Source organism: Mustela erminea, chromosome 9 (assembly GCF_009829155.1).
Source record: "Mustela erminea isolate mMusErm1 chromosome 9, mMusErm1.Pri, whole genome shotgun sequence".
Lineage (NCBI taxonomy): Eukaryota > Metazoa > Chordata > Mammalia > Carnivora > Mustelidae > Mustela > Mustela erminea.
Window position 1 is genome coordinate 52,138,569 of NC_045622.1, and position 14,304 is coordinate 52,152,872.

General features: G+C 45.3%; 2 protein-coding genes across 2 annotated transcripts; one reads left to right on the forward strand and one right to left on the reverse strand.

Moving 5' to 3' along the window:
• Positions 1-112: 112 nt before the first annotated feature.
• Positions 113-9,904, forward strand: NDUFC2 (NADH:ubiquinone oxidoreductase subunit C2). Its single transcript, XM_032357294.1, has 3 exons — positions 113-404; positions 6,652-6,795; positions 9,723-9,904. The coding sequence occupies exons 1-3, from the start codon at positions 236-238 to the stop codon at positions 9,770-9,772; spliced, it is 363 nt and encodes a 120-aa protein (XP_032213185.1). The 5' UTR covers positions 113-235; the 3' UTR covers positions 9,773-9,904.
• Positions 9,905-10,293: 389 nt separating this feature from the next.
• THRSP (thyroid hormone responsive) lies at positions 10,294-13,517 on the reverse strand. The gene is made up of 2 exons (XM_032357295.1): positions 12,899-13,517; positions 10,294-11,449 (listed from the first exon to the last, which is right to left on the reverse strand). Exon 1 carries the CDS (start codon positions 13,365-13,367, stop codon positions 12,918-12,920), a length of 450 nt encoding a protein of 149 aa, XP_032213186.1. The 5' UTR covers positions 13,368-13,517; the 3' UTR covers positions 10,294-11,449; positions 12,899-12,917.
• Positions 13,518-14,304: the final 787 nt, after the last annotated feature.

Genomic DNA, 14,304 nt, shown 5'->3' on the forward strand with positions numbered 1-14,304 from the left:
TAGCGCGGGCAGGAGCTGGAGCAGCATGGGCCATTTAGGAGCCCGGAACCTCGTGCGCGGGGTCCGGGCAGCAGCGTGCACGGGGAAGCATTTGGGCGCTGCACCGCCCCGCGCTTTGCCCTTCAGCGGCGTTCGCGAAGGAGAAGGCTTGCGGCGGGCGGCCAGGCCGTGGTCCTGCTAGTTTTCTTTGTAATTGGTGGTCCGAGGCCAGGCCTCAGGTGGGAACGGCGTCACCATGATGGACGGAAGGCCGGGCCGAGTGCCCTTACAGTTCCTGCCGGATGAGGCCCGGAGCCTCCCCCCGCCCAAGCTGACCGACCCGCGGCTCGCCTACATCGGCTTCTTGGGCTACTGTTCCGGCCTACTTGATAACGCGATCCGGCGGAGGCCGGTGATGTCTGCCGGTGAGGGCTACGCGGGCTGGATCGGCTGGGAGGCGAGGGGGTCGGGGGCTGCCGGCCGGTTCCCTTGTAGGACGCCCAGGTGCTTTCGCTTTTCCGGGGCTTTTCACCTAGCAGGCCCCGCCTCGCCTCCCTGGGACATCTGCGTCCCGTGAGGGCTTCAGAACCCGCTGGGGCCAAAGTGGCACTTACGGAAACTGAGGTCGTTGCAGCCCACTAACCCACAAGTGCGTGTGTGCAAAAATGAGCGTGTACTTCGTGCCATGCACTACTGACATTACGTGCACTATAGTCTTCGCCCTCAAAATACTTTTGGGGAATGAAGAAACGGCTTTGGAGGGGTTAACCCATCTTGCCCAACGTCTTAGGGCCATTAAGTAGCAAGCCTGTTTTTAGACCTCAAGTCTATATTCAAAGTCCGTGCTTCTCTTCTAATAATCTGGGGATCTTGTTAAAATGTGGATTTTGATTCAGAAGGTCTGGGAAGAAGCCTGCTGTTAAAAAGCTTCCAGATACAGCTGGTCTGGGGACTTGCTTTGAGTAGGAGAGGATGAACCACTGAGCTGTAATCATTCTATCTGTTCATTTATTATTTAGTTCTTTAAGGGAGACAGAGATAGCAAGAGAGCACCAGCGGGAAGAAGAGGGAGAAGCAGGCTCTCCGCTCAGCAGGGAGCCTGTTGTGGGTCTGGATCCCACAACCCCAGGGTCATGACCTGAGCCAAAGGTAGGGGCTTAACCACTGAGCCACCCAGGTGCCTCTGGGCTGTATTCTCTAATAGTGTGTCAGTGGCTTCCTGTCAGATAATAGCTGCCATGGCAGCTGTGCTAAGGGCAGTGGATTTCCAAAGGGAAAAGAGGAGGAAAGCTTTGGAAGAAGTATCTTTGAACTTCCCTTTGATTTATCAGGTAAATACCAGGCAAGAGCCTTCCAGGCCCATGGGACGCTAGTGGAAGTAAACGGAGGCAAGGGCCTCTGAGCTGAGAGAAGATTGATGATAGAGTGTGCAGTGTAGGGTGATAAGGCAGATTTAAAGATAATGGCAATTTATTCTCTAGGCAGACGGGAACCTTTTTAGCTTTTGGGAGTTGTTGGGGTTAGGAGGGGGGTAGAGTGAGGAGATACAGAAATCAGGCCTTTTGTTTTTTTGTTTGGTTTTTTTTTTTTTTTTTTGAGTAGGCTTCATGCCCTATTGTGGGGCTTGAATTCACCACCCTGAGATCAAGAGTTGAACGTTCTACCAACTGGTCCAGCTAGGCACCCCCAGGCCTTGTGTTTTATTTTTTATTTATTTATTTTTAGAGAGAGCGACCCCCAAGATCGTGACCTGAGCTGAAATCAGTATCCGGCACTTAACCAACTAAGCCACCCAGGCAACCCTGGGCCTTGTGTTTTATTTTTTGTTGTTGCTTTATTTTTTTAAAAGATTTTATTTATCCATTTGTTAGAGACCACACAAGCAGGGGGAGCAACAGTCAGAGGGAGAAGCAGGCTCCCCGCTAAGCAAGAAACCCAACACAGGACTTGATATTAGGACCCTTGGATCACCACCCCACCCAAAGGCAGATGCTTAACGGACTGAGCCATCCAGGTGTCCCAGGCATTGTGGGTAGTTTGTTTGTTTGTTTGTTTTTTAAGATTTTGTTTATTTGAGAGAGAGAACACAAGCATGGGGACCAGCAGACAGAGGGAGAAGCAGACTCCCCGCTGACCAGGGAGCCCAATGTGGGGCTTGATCTTGGAACTTGAGGACTCTGACCTGAGCCAAAGGCAGATGCTTAACCACCTGAGCCACCCAGGTGGCCCTGGGGGTCTTGTATTTTAAAAGGAAGGTTAACTTGGGGCACCTGGATAGTTTAGTCTTTTGAGCACCAGCTCTTGATTTCTGCTCAGATCATGATCTCAGGGTTGTGAGATTGAGCCCAGCGCCTAGCTCCCTGCTCAGTGAGAAGTCTGCTTGAGATTCTCTCTCCCTCTGTTGTATCTCCCCTGACTCTGCTCTCATACCCTCTCTCTCTCTCCTCCAAATAAATAAATAAATCTAGAAAAAAAAAAAAGTCAGGAAGAAGGTCAGCTTTGTCAGTGCAAAACACTGATTGGAGCCAAGGTGCTCAGTTAAGAAGAAAGCTTAATACAGTGGTTCAGGCAACCAGGAGTCACCTCACTTGTGCCTCTTTTTGCCACCTTCCAGCTATAGTTCATGCCTGAAGGCCGGCTCCCAGCTCACCAAATACCAGGATTTCCAGTGCACAAATAGTATGACCCCTCTCCACAGAAAGGAATGATCTTTGTCTATTTCTGTCTTTAGGGAGTTGAAGTTTTCTCCCTTTTCATCACCACTCCACATTTCCCCAAGCCTATCGTTTGTTGTAATGGAAAGAACTCCACTTTGGAACTAAATGGCTTAACTCCGCTGTCTCCTATCTGTGTCACCTTGGGCAAGTTACTTGGTCAGGCCGTTCAGAGGCAAAAAAGTATCTTCATCTATAAAATGAGAATAATTGGAGCACTTGGGTGACACAGTTGGTGGGTGACACAGTGGTTAAGCATCTGACTCTTGGTTTCAGCTCAGGTGGTGATCACAGGGTCGTGAGATCTCAGGTCGTGAGATAGAGTGCCCTGTGGGGCAGAGTCTACTTAAGGCTCTCTCCCTCTCCCCTCCTTCCCCCCACCCTGTGCTCACTTGCTTGCTCTGTCTTGCTCTCACTCTCTCAAATAAATAAATCTTGCTGAGCTCTTTCTGCCAGGCAGTGTTACATACTGGGTATATGGGGTAAAGAATACCGTCCCTGACCTTGAAGAGCTCTTAATCGAGAGACAACTAAATAGTCCATAATGGGTCTAGGCATGGCAGAGAAAGTGTTTTCATAGAATTAGGTGAGCAGTGAGCACTTTGGGAGCACAGAGGAGATACAGATTGAATAGAGACTATTCCAGAGGAAGAGCATAATAGTCAAGAGCACATGATTTTGGGTTTGACACCACCTGCATCCTACTAGCCGTTTGATTCTGGGCAAGTTACTTATCTCCATGAGCTTCAGTTTCCTATCTATGAAATAAGGATATCTACCTCTGTGTGGCTGTGAAAACTAGATAAAGCCCTTAATCTAGGGCTAGGGGTCAGAGTTTCTGAGTTCCCTGGGTGTCCCTAAGTTGCTTTGGATTGAGGAATTTATTGAAATGGGTTTCAGCAGCATTTATTTACATATACTGTGTTTGTCTAATTTAATGATTACCATAGAGCAGTGTTCAGTTAGTATTCGTTGACTAAGTAAGTATCGATAGATTGCAAGGAAGTCTAAAACCTGGTCCCAGCCCCCCAGAAATTTATAACCTGACTAGCATATCCACTTAAAAGACAAACTGTGGTACATGTTTATGCATGTAGGTTAACAGGTGTGACAAAGGAGCAGGGAAGGAGGAAAATGCAGTGGATTTTCAAAACTATAGCCATGGAGAGTACCTGGCATGCTGTATTTAGTTTTGGACTATTCTGTAAATGAAATCATATTGTATAGATCTTTTTCAAGTTAGCAGAAAATATTAAGTAGAATTTTTTCTTACGCTTTTCCCCCATCTGGAGTTCAAAACCCATGTTGGTACCACTTGCCTGTCTTAAATTTATAGTTAGTTGGTATCTAAGTGTAGTACACCAAGTTAAATGTGTTTATTGATTTCTAGTTTAATACGTCAATAATTTATGGTGTTCTGCAAAGAGCACTATGGTTTCCAAGTTTAGATTCACTTAATAAAAAAAAGGGAAATTGATTTTGGAGGAGTTGTGCATGTGGTAGGAGGGAAACCACCACTGAGCGGAAGGGAAGAGCTTAGGGAAAGGGGGGACATGGTAAGAGGCCAAGCATGCCTTTAGGGCTGGGACACTGACATCATTATCTGAAACATTCAGGAAGTCTTCTGTGAGGGATATGGTTAAGCATAGAGTCTAGGTCTTTGTGTAGTCTAGTGGCACACAGTAGAACCCAGCACACTTTGGTTTGCTGAATTGCAGGCGGCCCATTAGGGGAAGAGATGGCTGTTTGGGGTAAGGGAAATGCAAGAGTCTAGGCCCTATCCAGTTACAGATCATAGTAATATTTTGCATTTTTATTGTTTTACATATTTTTCCAAAATATTTGTACATGCATTTTCCTTTGGTTTATACAATACTGCTGTGAGAATGATATGGTAAGTATTATCTTTGTTTAAAGGTAGTAAATTGACTTGCCCAAGGCCATTTATCCATTTATTAAAATTTATTAAGTGCTATCTGCGTGCTGGGTCACAAAGATGCATTAAGCATTGGCTTTGCATGGTAGTAGATGGAAACAGTTTCTTTAGCAGTTTATGTATTAATTGGGAGACCTTCACCCTGTTAAGAACATTAAGGAAAGTTCTGGGAAGACTTCTTAGCAGAAGTGATAATCTGAATTGAATCTTGAGGAGGTCTCTGGGCAGAGAAATAACCGGTGGGTGTCATAAAAAAGCATGGAAGTCTATTTGCATGAGGAATTAAAAGTAGTTCAGCATTGCTGGAGCACAGTGTGCATATCAGGGAATGTCAAATGAATATGGAAGAGTCAGCCCATGAAGGGCCTGGGAGGCCATTATTTAGGAGTTTGGTCCCCTGTTGGGTATAATTGAAGAAGAAGGGGCTGACAAGCTAAGTTTGTATTTTAGTAAAAACTCCTCTAATGAGAGGCTGGGATAAGTGTAGAATGGGAAATGAGATGAAAGAGAGCAGTTAGTGTGAGTGAGAGATGAGTTCCCTGAAGTGAGGTGAGGAAATATTTACAAGGACTTGACAGGACTCAGTGACTGAATGAAGGGATGAGGGTGGGGAAAGGGGGGAGGTGTTGTTGATTACTGTGTTTATTACCCAGGACTTGACTTTCTGGGTGAATGGTCTTATTATTCTCTGAATTAAGAGGAAGAGGTATGACTAGAAGGGAAGGAAGTTCATTTGGGAGTATTCAGGGGAACATACCTATCAAACATTTGTATATATCTGTTATTCAGCATGTTTGTTTAAGTTGAACACACTTGCAGCTCACCAGTAGGTGGACAGAAGATAAAACTATAGGAATAAATGAATACTTATAAAGGAATACTTGTGGGATAAGAAGAACACTGGGGATAGAATTCTGGGGCATAGCTAGAAAATCAAACTTGAAGTTAACCTTCTTAAAAAGATGCTTCTATGTATAAAGTTCAGACCTTTGGATCTCCCTTCAGAATTCAAATTTTGACTTTCCCTAGATCATATGACTTGATCTCCCAAGTCTCATTATTATAGGATTTTTTTAAAAGATTTTATTTATTTATTTGACAGAGAGCACAAGTAAGCAGAGCAGCAGGCAGAGGGAGAGAGAGAGAAGCAGGCTCTCTGCTAAGCAGGGTGCCTGATGTGGGGCTCGATCCCAGGACACCGGAATCATGACCTAAGCCGAAGGCAGTGCTTAACCAACTGAGTCACCAGGCACCCCTATAGGATGGTTTTTTCAATATAGTTTTTGAATAGGTAATTCATAACACACGGTACAAAGTTTAGAAGGTAAAAATATATTGATATATATTTGTAGAGTAGCTGGCTTCTTTGGTAACCAGTAAATATGCAAATATAAATTGGTATATGGAGACAAACCAATTGCTTTTCAAGCATATGTAAAGGACTTCATCTCTGTCACATCACACCCTGAACATGTCCTGGAATACAAGTGAGTTTAGGTCTTCAGGATTTTGTAGTAATCCACCTTTTCTCCTGAGGAAATTTATAAAACCTGAATTTATAAAACTTTGGGTTCCATTAATAGTTATGTTTGTAGATTTAATGTTACTTTTCATAATTGCTACATTTCTTTAGGAAGATATTTCATGGTCAAGGCTGTTTTTTTGAAAGAACCATGTAGAAGAGCATTTTTTTTTTTAAAGAACGATAGAAGAAATAATGATAAATTGTAGGGCGCCTGGGTGGCTCAGTGGGTTAAGCCGCTGCCTTCGGCTCAGGTCATGATCTCGGGGTCCTGGGACCGAGTCCCGCATCGGGCTCTCTGCTCAGCAGGGAGCCTGCTTCCCTCTCTCACTCTCTGCCTGCCTCTCTGCCTACTTGTGATCTCTGTCTGTCAAATAAACAAATAAAATCTTTAAAAATAATAATAATAATAATGATAAATTGTATGTCTGAACTGCAAAACCGATTTTAAATATACGCTGACTGATTTTTGCTTTCTTTGGGATTTGTTTGAATTTTAGGTTTGCATCGCCAGCTCCTATATGTTACTTCCTTTGTCTTTATTGGATATTATCTTTTAAAACGTCAAGACTATGTGTATGCTGTGAAGGACCATGATATGTTTGCTTACGTAAAATCACATTCAGAGGATTTTCCTGAAAAAGGTATTTCAAGTTAACTGTAGCAAACCTCTTTCATTTTTTTCTTAATCTTTTAAAATTTTTGTTTATTTATTTTTAAGATTTTATTTTTATTTATTTATTTATTTTTATTTATTTTTAAGATTTATGCATTAAGCAGGGGGAGTGACAGACAGAGGGAGAAGCAGGCTCTCCGTCTAGCAAGGAGCTGGGTAGTGGGACTCAATCCCAGGACTCTAGGATCATGACCTGAGCTGAAGGCAGATACCTAACCAACTGAGCAACCCAGGTGTCCCTTTTTTTTTTTTTTTTTTTTTTAAAGAATTATTTATGTATTTAATAGAGAGAATGAGAGAGTGAGCACAAGGGTGGGGTAGGAGAGAAGCAGATTCCCTGCTGAGCACAGAGCCCAATTTGGGGCTCTATCCCAGGACCCTCAGATCATGACCTGAGCCAAAATCAAAGAGGCTTAACCGACTGAGCCACCCAGGCGCCCCTGGTTAATCTCCCCCACCCCACACACAAAGATTTTATTTATTTGACAGAGAGATCACAAGTATGCCGAGAGGCAGGCAGGGGCTGAGGGGGAAGCAAGCTCCATGCTGAGCAGAGAGCCCAGTGCAGGGCTCGATCCCAGGACTCTTAAGACCATGACCTGAGCCAAAGGCAGAGGCCCGACCCACTAAGAGACCCAGGTGCTTACACATGCCTGTGGCTTCAGGTGCCTTCAGTATTCTGGTGACCCCCACATCTTTTGCCTAACTGGAATTCTCTTGAATTTGTATGTCCAGTTTCTGGGCAGCTACCTCTGTGTCCATCAGGCAGCAAATAGAATTTATGTCCCCTTTGCCTGTGCAGACTTCCTGTTCTGTGTTCTGCATCGGTGAGTGGCACTCGATACTCCATCCAGAAGCCTTGGAAGCATCTTCCAGTCTTTCTTTGAATTCTCATTCGTCTTCAAGACTTGCTCTTCTAGGGCGCCTGGGTGGCTCAGTGGGTTAAAGCCTCTGCCTTTGGCTCAGGTCATGATCTCAGGGTCCTGGGATCAAGTCCTGCATGGGGCTATCTGCAGGGAGCCTGTTTCCTCCTCTCTCTCTCTGCCTGCCTCTCTCTCTCTGCAGAGAGCCTGTTTCCTCCTCTCTCTCTTTGCCTACTTGTGATCTTTCTCTATCAAATAAATAAATAAAATCTTTAAAAAAAAAAAAAAAAGACTTGCTCTTCTACTTCCTAAGTATTTTTTAATTCTAAACTTCTGTTTCTCTCCTGTTGCCACTCCCCCAGTTCATGTCCTGATAATCTTTTGCTTGAACTATTGCACTTGCCTTCATCTTACTGAATGAGATGATCTCTGGACAAATATGGATATGCCTAAAAAGGATTGCTTATAGTAGCTATCCATAGCTTTTAGGATAAAATCCAGACTCTGAGGAGGGCTTATTTCCCCAGGCTGAGCTAGTTGCCTGCTAGACTTTGCCCACGCCTTTTATCTACCACATGACATGCATGTGTCTGTGTCCCTCAGTAGACTGTAGATTCATCTCTGTTTCCCCAACCTCCAGTACAGAGCCTCTGCTAGTAAGCAATAAGTAATAGCTGACCTGATCTACACAGAACCCTGCCTTTGGGGCGCTTGGGTGGCTCAGTCAGTTAAGCATCTGCCTTCCGCTCAGGTCATGATGCCAGCCCCACATCAGGCTTCCTGCTGAGCAAGGAGCCCACTTCTCCCTCCTGCCCATTTGTGCTCTCTCTTGCTATCTCTGTCACTATCTTTCTCAAAAAACTGAAGTCTAAAAAAAAAAGCACCTGCCTCATCTCCTGTCACTTGCGTCCTGGCTCTTGAAACACTGTGTCCTTAGCCTGCCAGGTATCACTTTGTGCACACCCTATACCTTCATGATCCTCTACCTGCTCCATCTCTACCTGTCCACTGAGCAAATTCCAGCTCAGCAGTCATCATCTCAAAAAAGCCCTGGCCCAGGGACAAACAGGAATTTTCCTCAGGACAGCCCACTTACTGCTCTTCAACTACAAATTTGATTGTAATATAAATGTTTTCTTGTTTGTATTTTACATAAATATATATAAGACAGATGTGCTCATATGTGATGAGTGAGTGAATGAATGTAGAAAATTTTTGAACTTGTAAATATATAGATCTTAAATAGATTTTCCTATTTGTGTAAATGTGTGATATTAAGCATTTAAATTTCCCTATAGTGAATGATGGTATCTAAGGTCCTGTTTAGCTCTAAAATTTTATTATTCTATTTAATATTCCCATAGCCTTCAGTCACATATGTGATGTTTATGGTGGATCAAAAAGGTATAGCTTCTTTTTTTAACCAGTGAAGAGTTCAAATAGAGTACAAAACCATGTATCAGGGACGGGGAATACTCAGAACTGCCGGATGTTGGAGTCGGATTCTTGGGAATATTGATTCCTAAGAGTGAGAGTGAGACCCAGTGGCAAGAGAGGTCCTCAGTCCCAGGCCTCTGGCTTACTGCCTCCTCTGTATACCAGCGCCCTCTGTCAGCAGGAGCTTGTGCAGCCTTACCGCCTCATTCCGTCCCTGATTAGTGGCAGGTGTGCCCACAGCCTCCTGCACTGCCAGCCTGGACCTGGAAGCTGACCACCTCGACTCCTGGCCCTCCCACCTGACCTCTGCCCCTCCCTGTTCATTCCTTCCTTTACTCCTTCAGCCAGGACCCCCTGGCAGCGCTTTTCCCCTCCAAGGAGCCATCTGGATGTCACCGCAAATTCTTCCAGAGTTATCCTTCATCCGGTGAAACAGAATGTCTCGGTGGTTACCAAACTATGGTTAAAGACAAGAACATAAGGAAATTCTTAGAAGTTTATGTCTACAAAAATATTAAGTGTTAATTTTTCTTTAGGAAATATGATTTCTAGAACATATTTTGAAATAAATTTTTTGTGATCTTCCCCTTTACAGATAAGAAAACGTATGGCGAATTGCTTGAAGAATTCCATCCAGTGCGTTGAAGTCTCCAAAATGCTTCCTTTGGTTTCACCAATACCAGTTATTCCTGAGTTTTGTGGAGCATGTTTCCATGATATGGAAAGTTTATGTTAATCTGTGTGTTAACACCTTATGATTAAAATGGTCATCACGAACACTCTGACTCCTTTTTATCGTAAGAAAAATAATTAATCAGAGAATGGTCAGTTTCCATTCACCAAGTTTTAAGACATTTGACAGGTTTAAAATGGAGTTTAGCTCAGAGTTGGCAAGGGATAGCCTGTAAGCCAAGTCGTGTCTACTGCCAGTACGTTTTATTGGAACACAGCCATGCTTCTCTGTTTCCATGTCAGTGGCTGCTTCCATGCTACAAGGGTAGAGTTGAGTGGTTGTGACAGAGAACTTACGGCCTGTAAAACCGAAAGTGTTTAATATATGGCCCATTACAGAAAAGGTTTGCCTGTTCCAGTTCCAGTAGAAAGTGAGACAAAGCAAGCCAGATTATGGAGGTTTTTCTGAATCATGCAGAATAATTTGGACTTGATCCTATAGATGATGGGAAGTCACTAAAACGGTTTTAGTGGAATGACATGGTCAGGTTTGTATTTCTGAGCTCTCTGCAGTAATCAGTATAGAGGGTAGTTTAAAAGGAAGAGGCTCAGGACTGGGAGGACAGAAGACTGTAATGGCAGAGGGGTCTTTGCTTGTAGATGGATCACCCTGGTGAAAGTGGGCTCAGCTGCTAACATGGGCTATAGCCACGCTTGGTGTCATTAAAAGGAAAATCCCCATCTACCTGCAATAAACTTATTCTTAATGACTTCTTGAATTCACGTATTTGTCCAAAAAGTTTCCAAGCTCAGATTTTATGATCAGATTAGTTTTGGGAGATCAGTAAGATTATTTCTCTACATGATTTCAGATTAGAATGAACATAAGCATATGGTTTCTGGGCAAAATCAGATGAGTCCCATGTCTATTCTCTTGGGTCTCCCCTGTTAAAAATGAAATCATGTCTGAAAAATTACTTTAGAAGCAAAGATGTTTGCAAGTTTTTTTTAATTGCTACTTCAACAAATAAAAAGTATTGTTCATTCATGCTTGGCAGGTACAAGAGTGTGAACCATTCATCCTAAGGGACTTTGCTCTCCCTTAGTCCTGGAGGATAAAAAGTAAGAGCTAGAGTAAATACAAGGTGAGGGGGGAGGAAAAAAAAATCAACCTTTGATAATAGCACTTACATGCCAGGGGCTTTTGATTCATCTTTTTAAATTTTCATGACAATCTCGTGAGATCAGTGATACTATCACATTTTAGAGATAAGGAATTTAGGCTCCAGTGGGTTACATAACATCCAGGATCATGTGAATGACCGCTCAGAGAAAGGATGTGAACTTAACTTGGTCAGCTGTGAAAACTTGTGGTCTACGGTAACACACTGGCAGGTAATGCCGAGCTCCTCATGAACCACTGGCAACCACCCCTGCTGGAGAGAGGAGTGAGGGGACTTGTGAATAGCAGCAAGCATTCTAAAGGTGACCTGGTGCCAAGTCCACAAACTGGCTCTCTGAGGGAGGCAGGAAAGCATCGCAGGACACCGAGGTGCCTATGTTTCCAGCTGCAGGTCCAGACCATTCCCATCTGCCTCAGAGCTAGTGTTCGTGTCCTCACCACACAGTCTGCCTTCTGTCACTTGGGATCTGTGGAGAGCAGAAATGTAACAAAGCAAGTCAGTATCAATCCCTATCATGCACCCACTGAAGTAGGAAAAATCACACAGCAGCTCGACGGTAGTGTCGCTGTAGGAAATCTGGCCGTGCAATAGCACCCCGAGAATGAAGTTGTCAGAGCTGTGACAACAGCTAGTTTCACCTCCACGTTTTACTGACAAGAAAGCTGGACTAGCTGTCCAGGGTCACACAGAGGTCAGTGGTAGAATTGGGGCAAGAGCCCAGATTTTTTGACTTCTGCTATACCAGATTGCCTCTACAAAAACCAGGTTCCTACATGCTGACACATGGCACAGAACCGCTGCTCTTGTCTCTGAAGGAGTTGGGCAGGTCAAAGCGCTTTTTCCTTCTTTCTCTCCCTCCTTCCTCCCTTTCGTCTTCCTCCTTCCCTTCTTCCTCCCTCCCTCCCCTTATTTCCTTCATCCCTTCTTCCTTCCTTCCCATCTTCCTTCCTTCTTTCCTTCCTTCCTTCCTTTTTTTCCTTCCTCCTTTTTTGCAAAAGTTGACACCAAGTTGGATTTTTGTTCTAGTTTGTTTTAAAGATTTGTTTGTTTATTTGAGAGAGAGAGCGCAGGAGCAGAGGAAGGAGAAGCAGGCTCCCTGCTGAGCAGGAAGCCTGATGCGAGGCTCCATCCCAAGACCCTGAGATCATGACCTGAGGCGAAGGTGAATGGCTCAACAGACAGCCATTCAGGCACCCCTGTTTGTTTTTTAATTGAAGTATAATTGGCCTACAAAGAGCAGGGTTTCACTCTACCCTGCCATCCCCCATCCCCACCCGCAGCCAGGCTGCAGAATCCTAAGGTGTGAAGGCAGTCCACTAGCACACAGGAAGGGGATTGGACTCTAGTTAGACCAGGGCTCATTCACAGGTCAGCTCTGCCGTTCCCTGAATAACTGTGGACTCCTTTCACTTCTCAGGCCCCCAGTTTTTTTCATCTGTTAAAGGGAATGATAGTTCCATTCGAAAATTGATATGCAAGTGATTTTAAACTATAAAACCACTCAAGTGCCTTATTTTTATCAGTACTGTTACTCTTCAGTGAAGAAAGGGAAATCCAGAGAACTGAGCTGACGAAACCAAGCCCTTAGTGGTGGACTCAGACCTTGAACCCAAGCTGGTGAACAAGCATTCACATACTTAACTAGTAAATGCATGCATGCGTAAGCACACACATATGCACATACATATGCATTCACAGGCCACCTTTCCTGCTATCAGCCTGAAGTTCATGGCCATTTCTCACCAAGCCTGGTCAAGAGAGTAAGACAAGCCTGGCCTTGAACCCTCCTGAGTCATGGCCCTAATACCTGGCAGTGAAGGTGCCTGCCTCAGACCCAGGCTGTCCCGCTCCCACTGAGTTGTCTCCCCTGGAATGTCCCTCAGCGGACTCTGACCCCCACCAACACCAGCATTACCTTCCCTAGAGTCCAAGGCCTACATGGCCTGTCCCATTATCTCCTGGTATTTCCTTGTCACCTCCTCAGCTTTCAGGGTAAGATTGGTGAGGATGTGATGAAGGCTGGAAAAGTGCAGGTGGAACTGAGCTTCCAGGTCCAGCTTCCCCAAGACCCTCTCCTCCTCGTCCTCTGTCTCTGCAGCTTCATGATCGGACTCATGGGCTCTGCCACCTGCCACCTTGGACCACCACTCCTGTCGGGGCAGCAGCCCGTGGTCCACATCCACGCGGATGGCCTTGAGCATGGTGAAGTATTTATAGAGATCAGGGGCCCCCTCCTGAGCCTGCTGCCCCTGCCCGTTCAACGGCACGTCCCGCAGGAGGCTGGGGATCATCACCATCTGCTCCATGTTGCGCACCGTGGCCGAGTAGCGGTCCATGACGGTCAGCAGGCAGTTCTTGGGGTAGAGTTTGGTTGGCACCTGCATGGTGGCTGCTGCTTCCTCGCTAAGCCCAGCACACTGCCCCAGCACTACGTCGAGGCTACTTTTATGTCTGGATGTGACAGCAGTTGGACAGGATGCCAAAGCCCAGCCGGTGGGGCAACACAACCCTTCTTTAGGCCAATCCCAGGGCTTGAGCACCAATATCTGCCTCAGGCGATCCGTCTGCCCAAAGACAGACCTGCCAGCTCTCCATCTGTCATTTCAGCACTCCAAGACTGCCTCCGCAAGGGCCCGCCCCCTTTTTCATGGACTGGACCGGCCAGTTAGAGGGAAGCCTTGCCCTTTGGTGACCAGGGCTCTCACCCCAGGGCAGTCATGAACACTTTCAGGGTATCTGAGACCCAGCTGCCCCTTCACTGTCTGCCTGTATGCACGGTACACTGTTCAACCCGGGGGGCCCTGGCTTTAAAATGAACTAGGGACATGAAGAAGCTTAGTATGGGGCAAAAAGCACAGACACAGGAGCCAGAAGCCCCAATCCCGCCGCTTCCCAGCTATGTTTTCTGGTTGTTTGCTGGCTAACACTTATTGAACACCTAACCTCACATCAAGTTCTACACTAAGAGTAATTTGCCCATGGCCCCGTTGGAGCTGGGATGCCAGCCCAGTCCCTCCTCTCTCCCACCTCCAGTCAGGGCTTTAAAAGACTGGTATACGAGGTTGCCTAACTTACACAAGTGAACTAGAGCCATATCCGTAGCTGTAAATTTGAGCTGTTGAGAGGATCGAAGAAGATAAAGCCCATGAAAATGCTTTCTAAACCACCAAGTGTGGTTCCAAGCTGATCCTAGATGAATGCAGGTCTCTCTCAACTTTAACCTATAATTCCACAACAATGGAATTCTTACAATGCTTCTTCACCACTGACCTAGTCCTTTGATCTGAAGTCTTGGAAGACAATAATCCATTGCACAGTCCC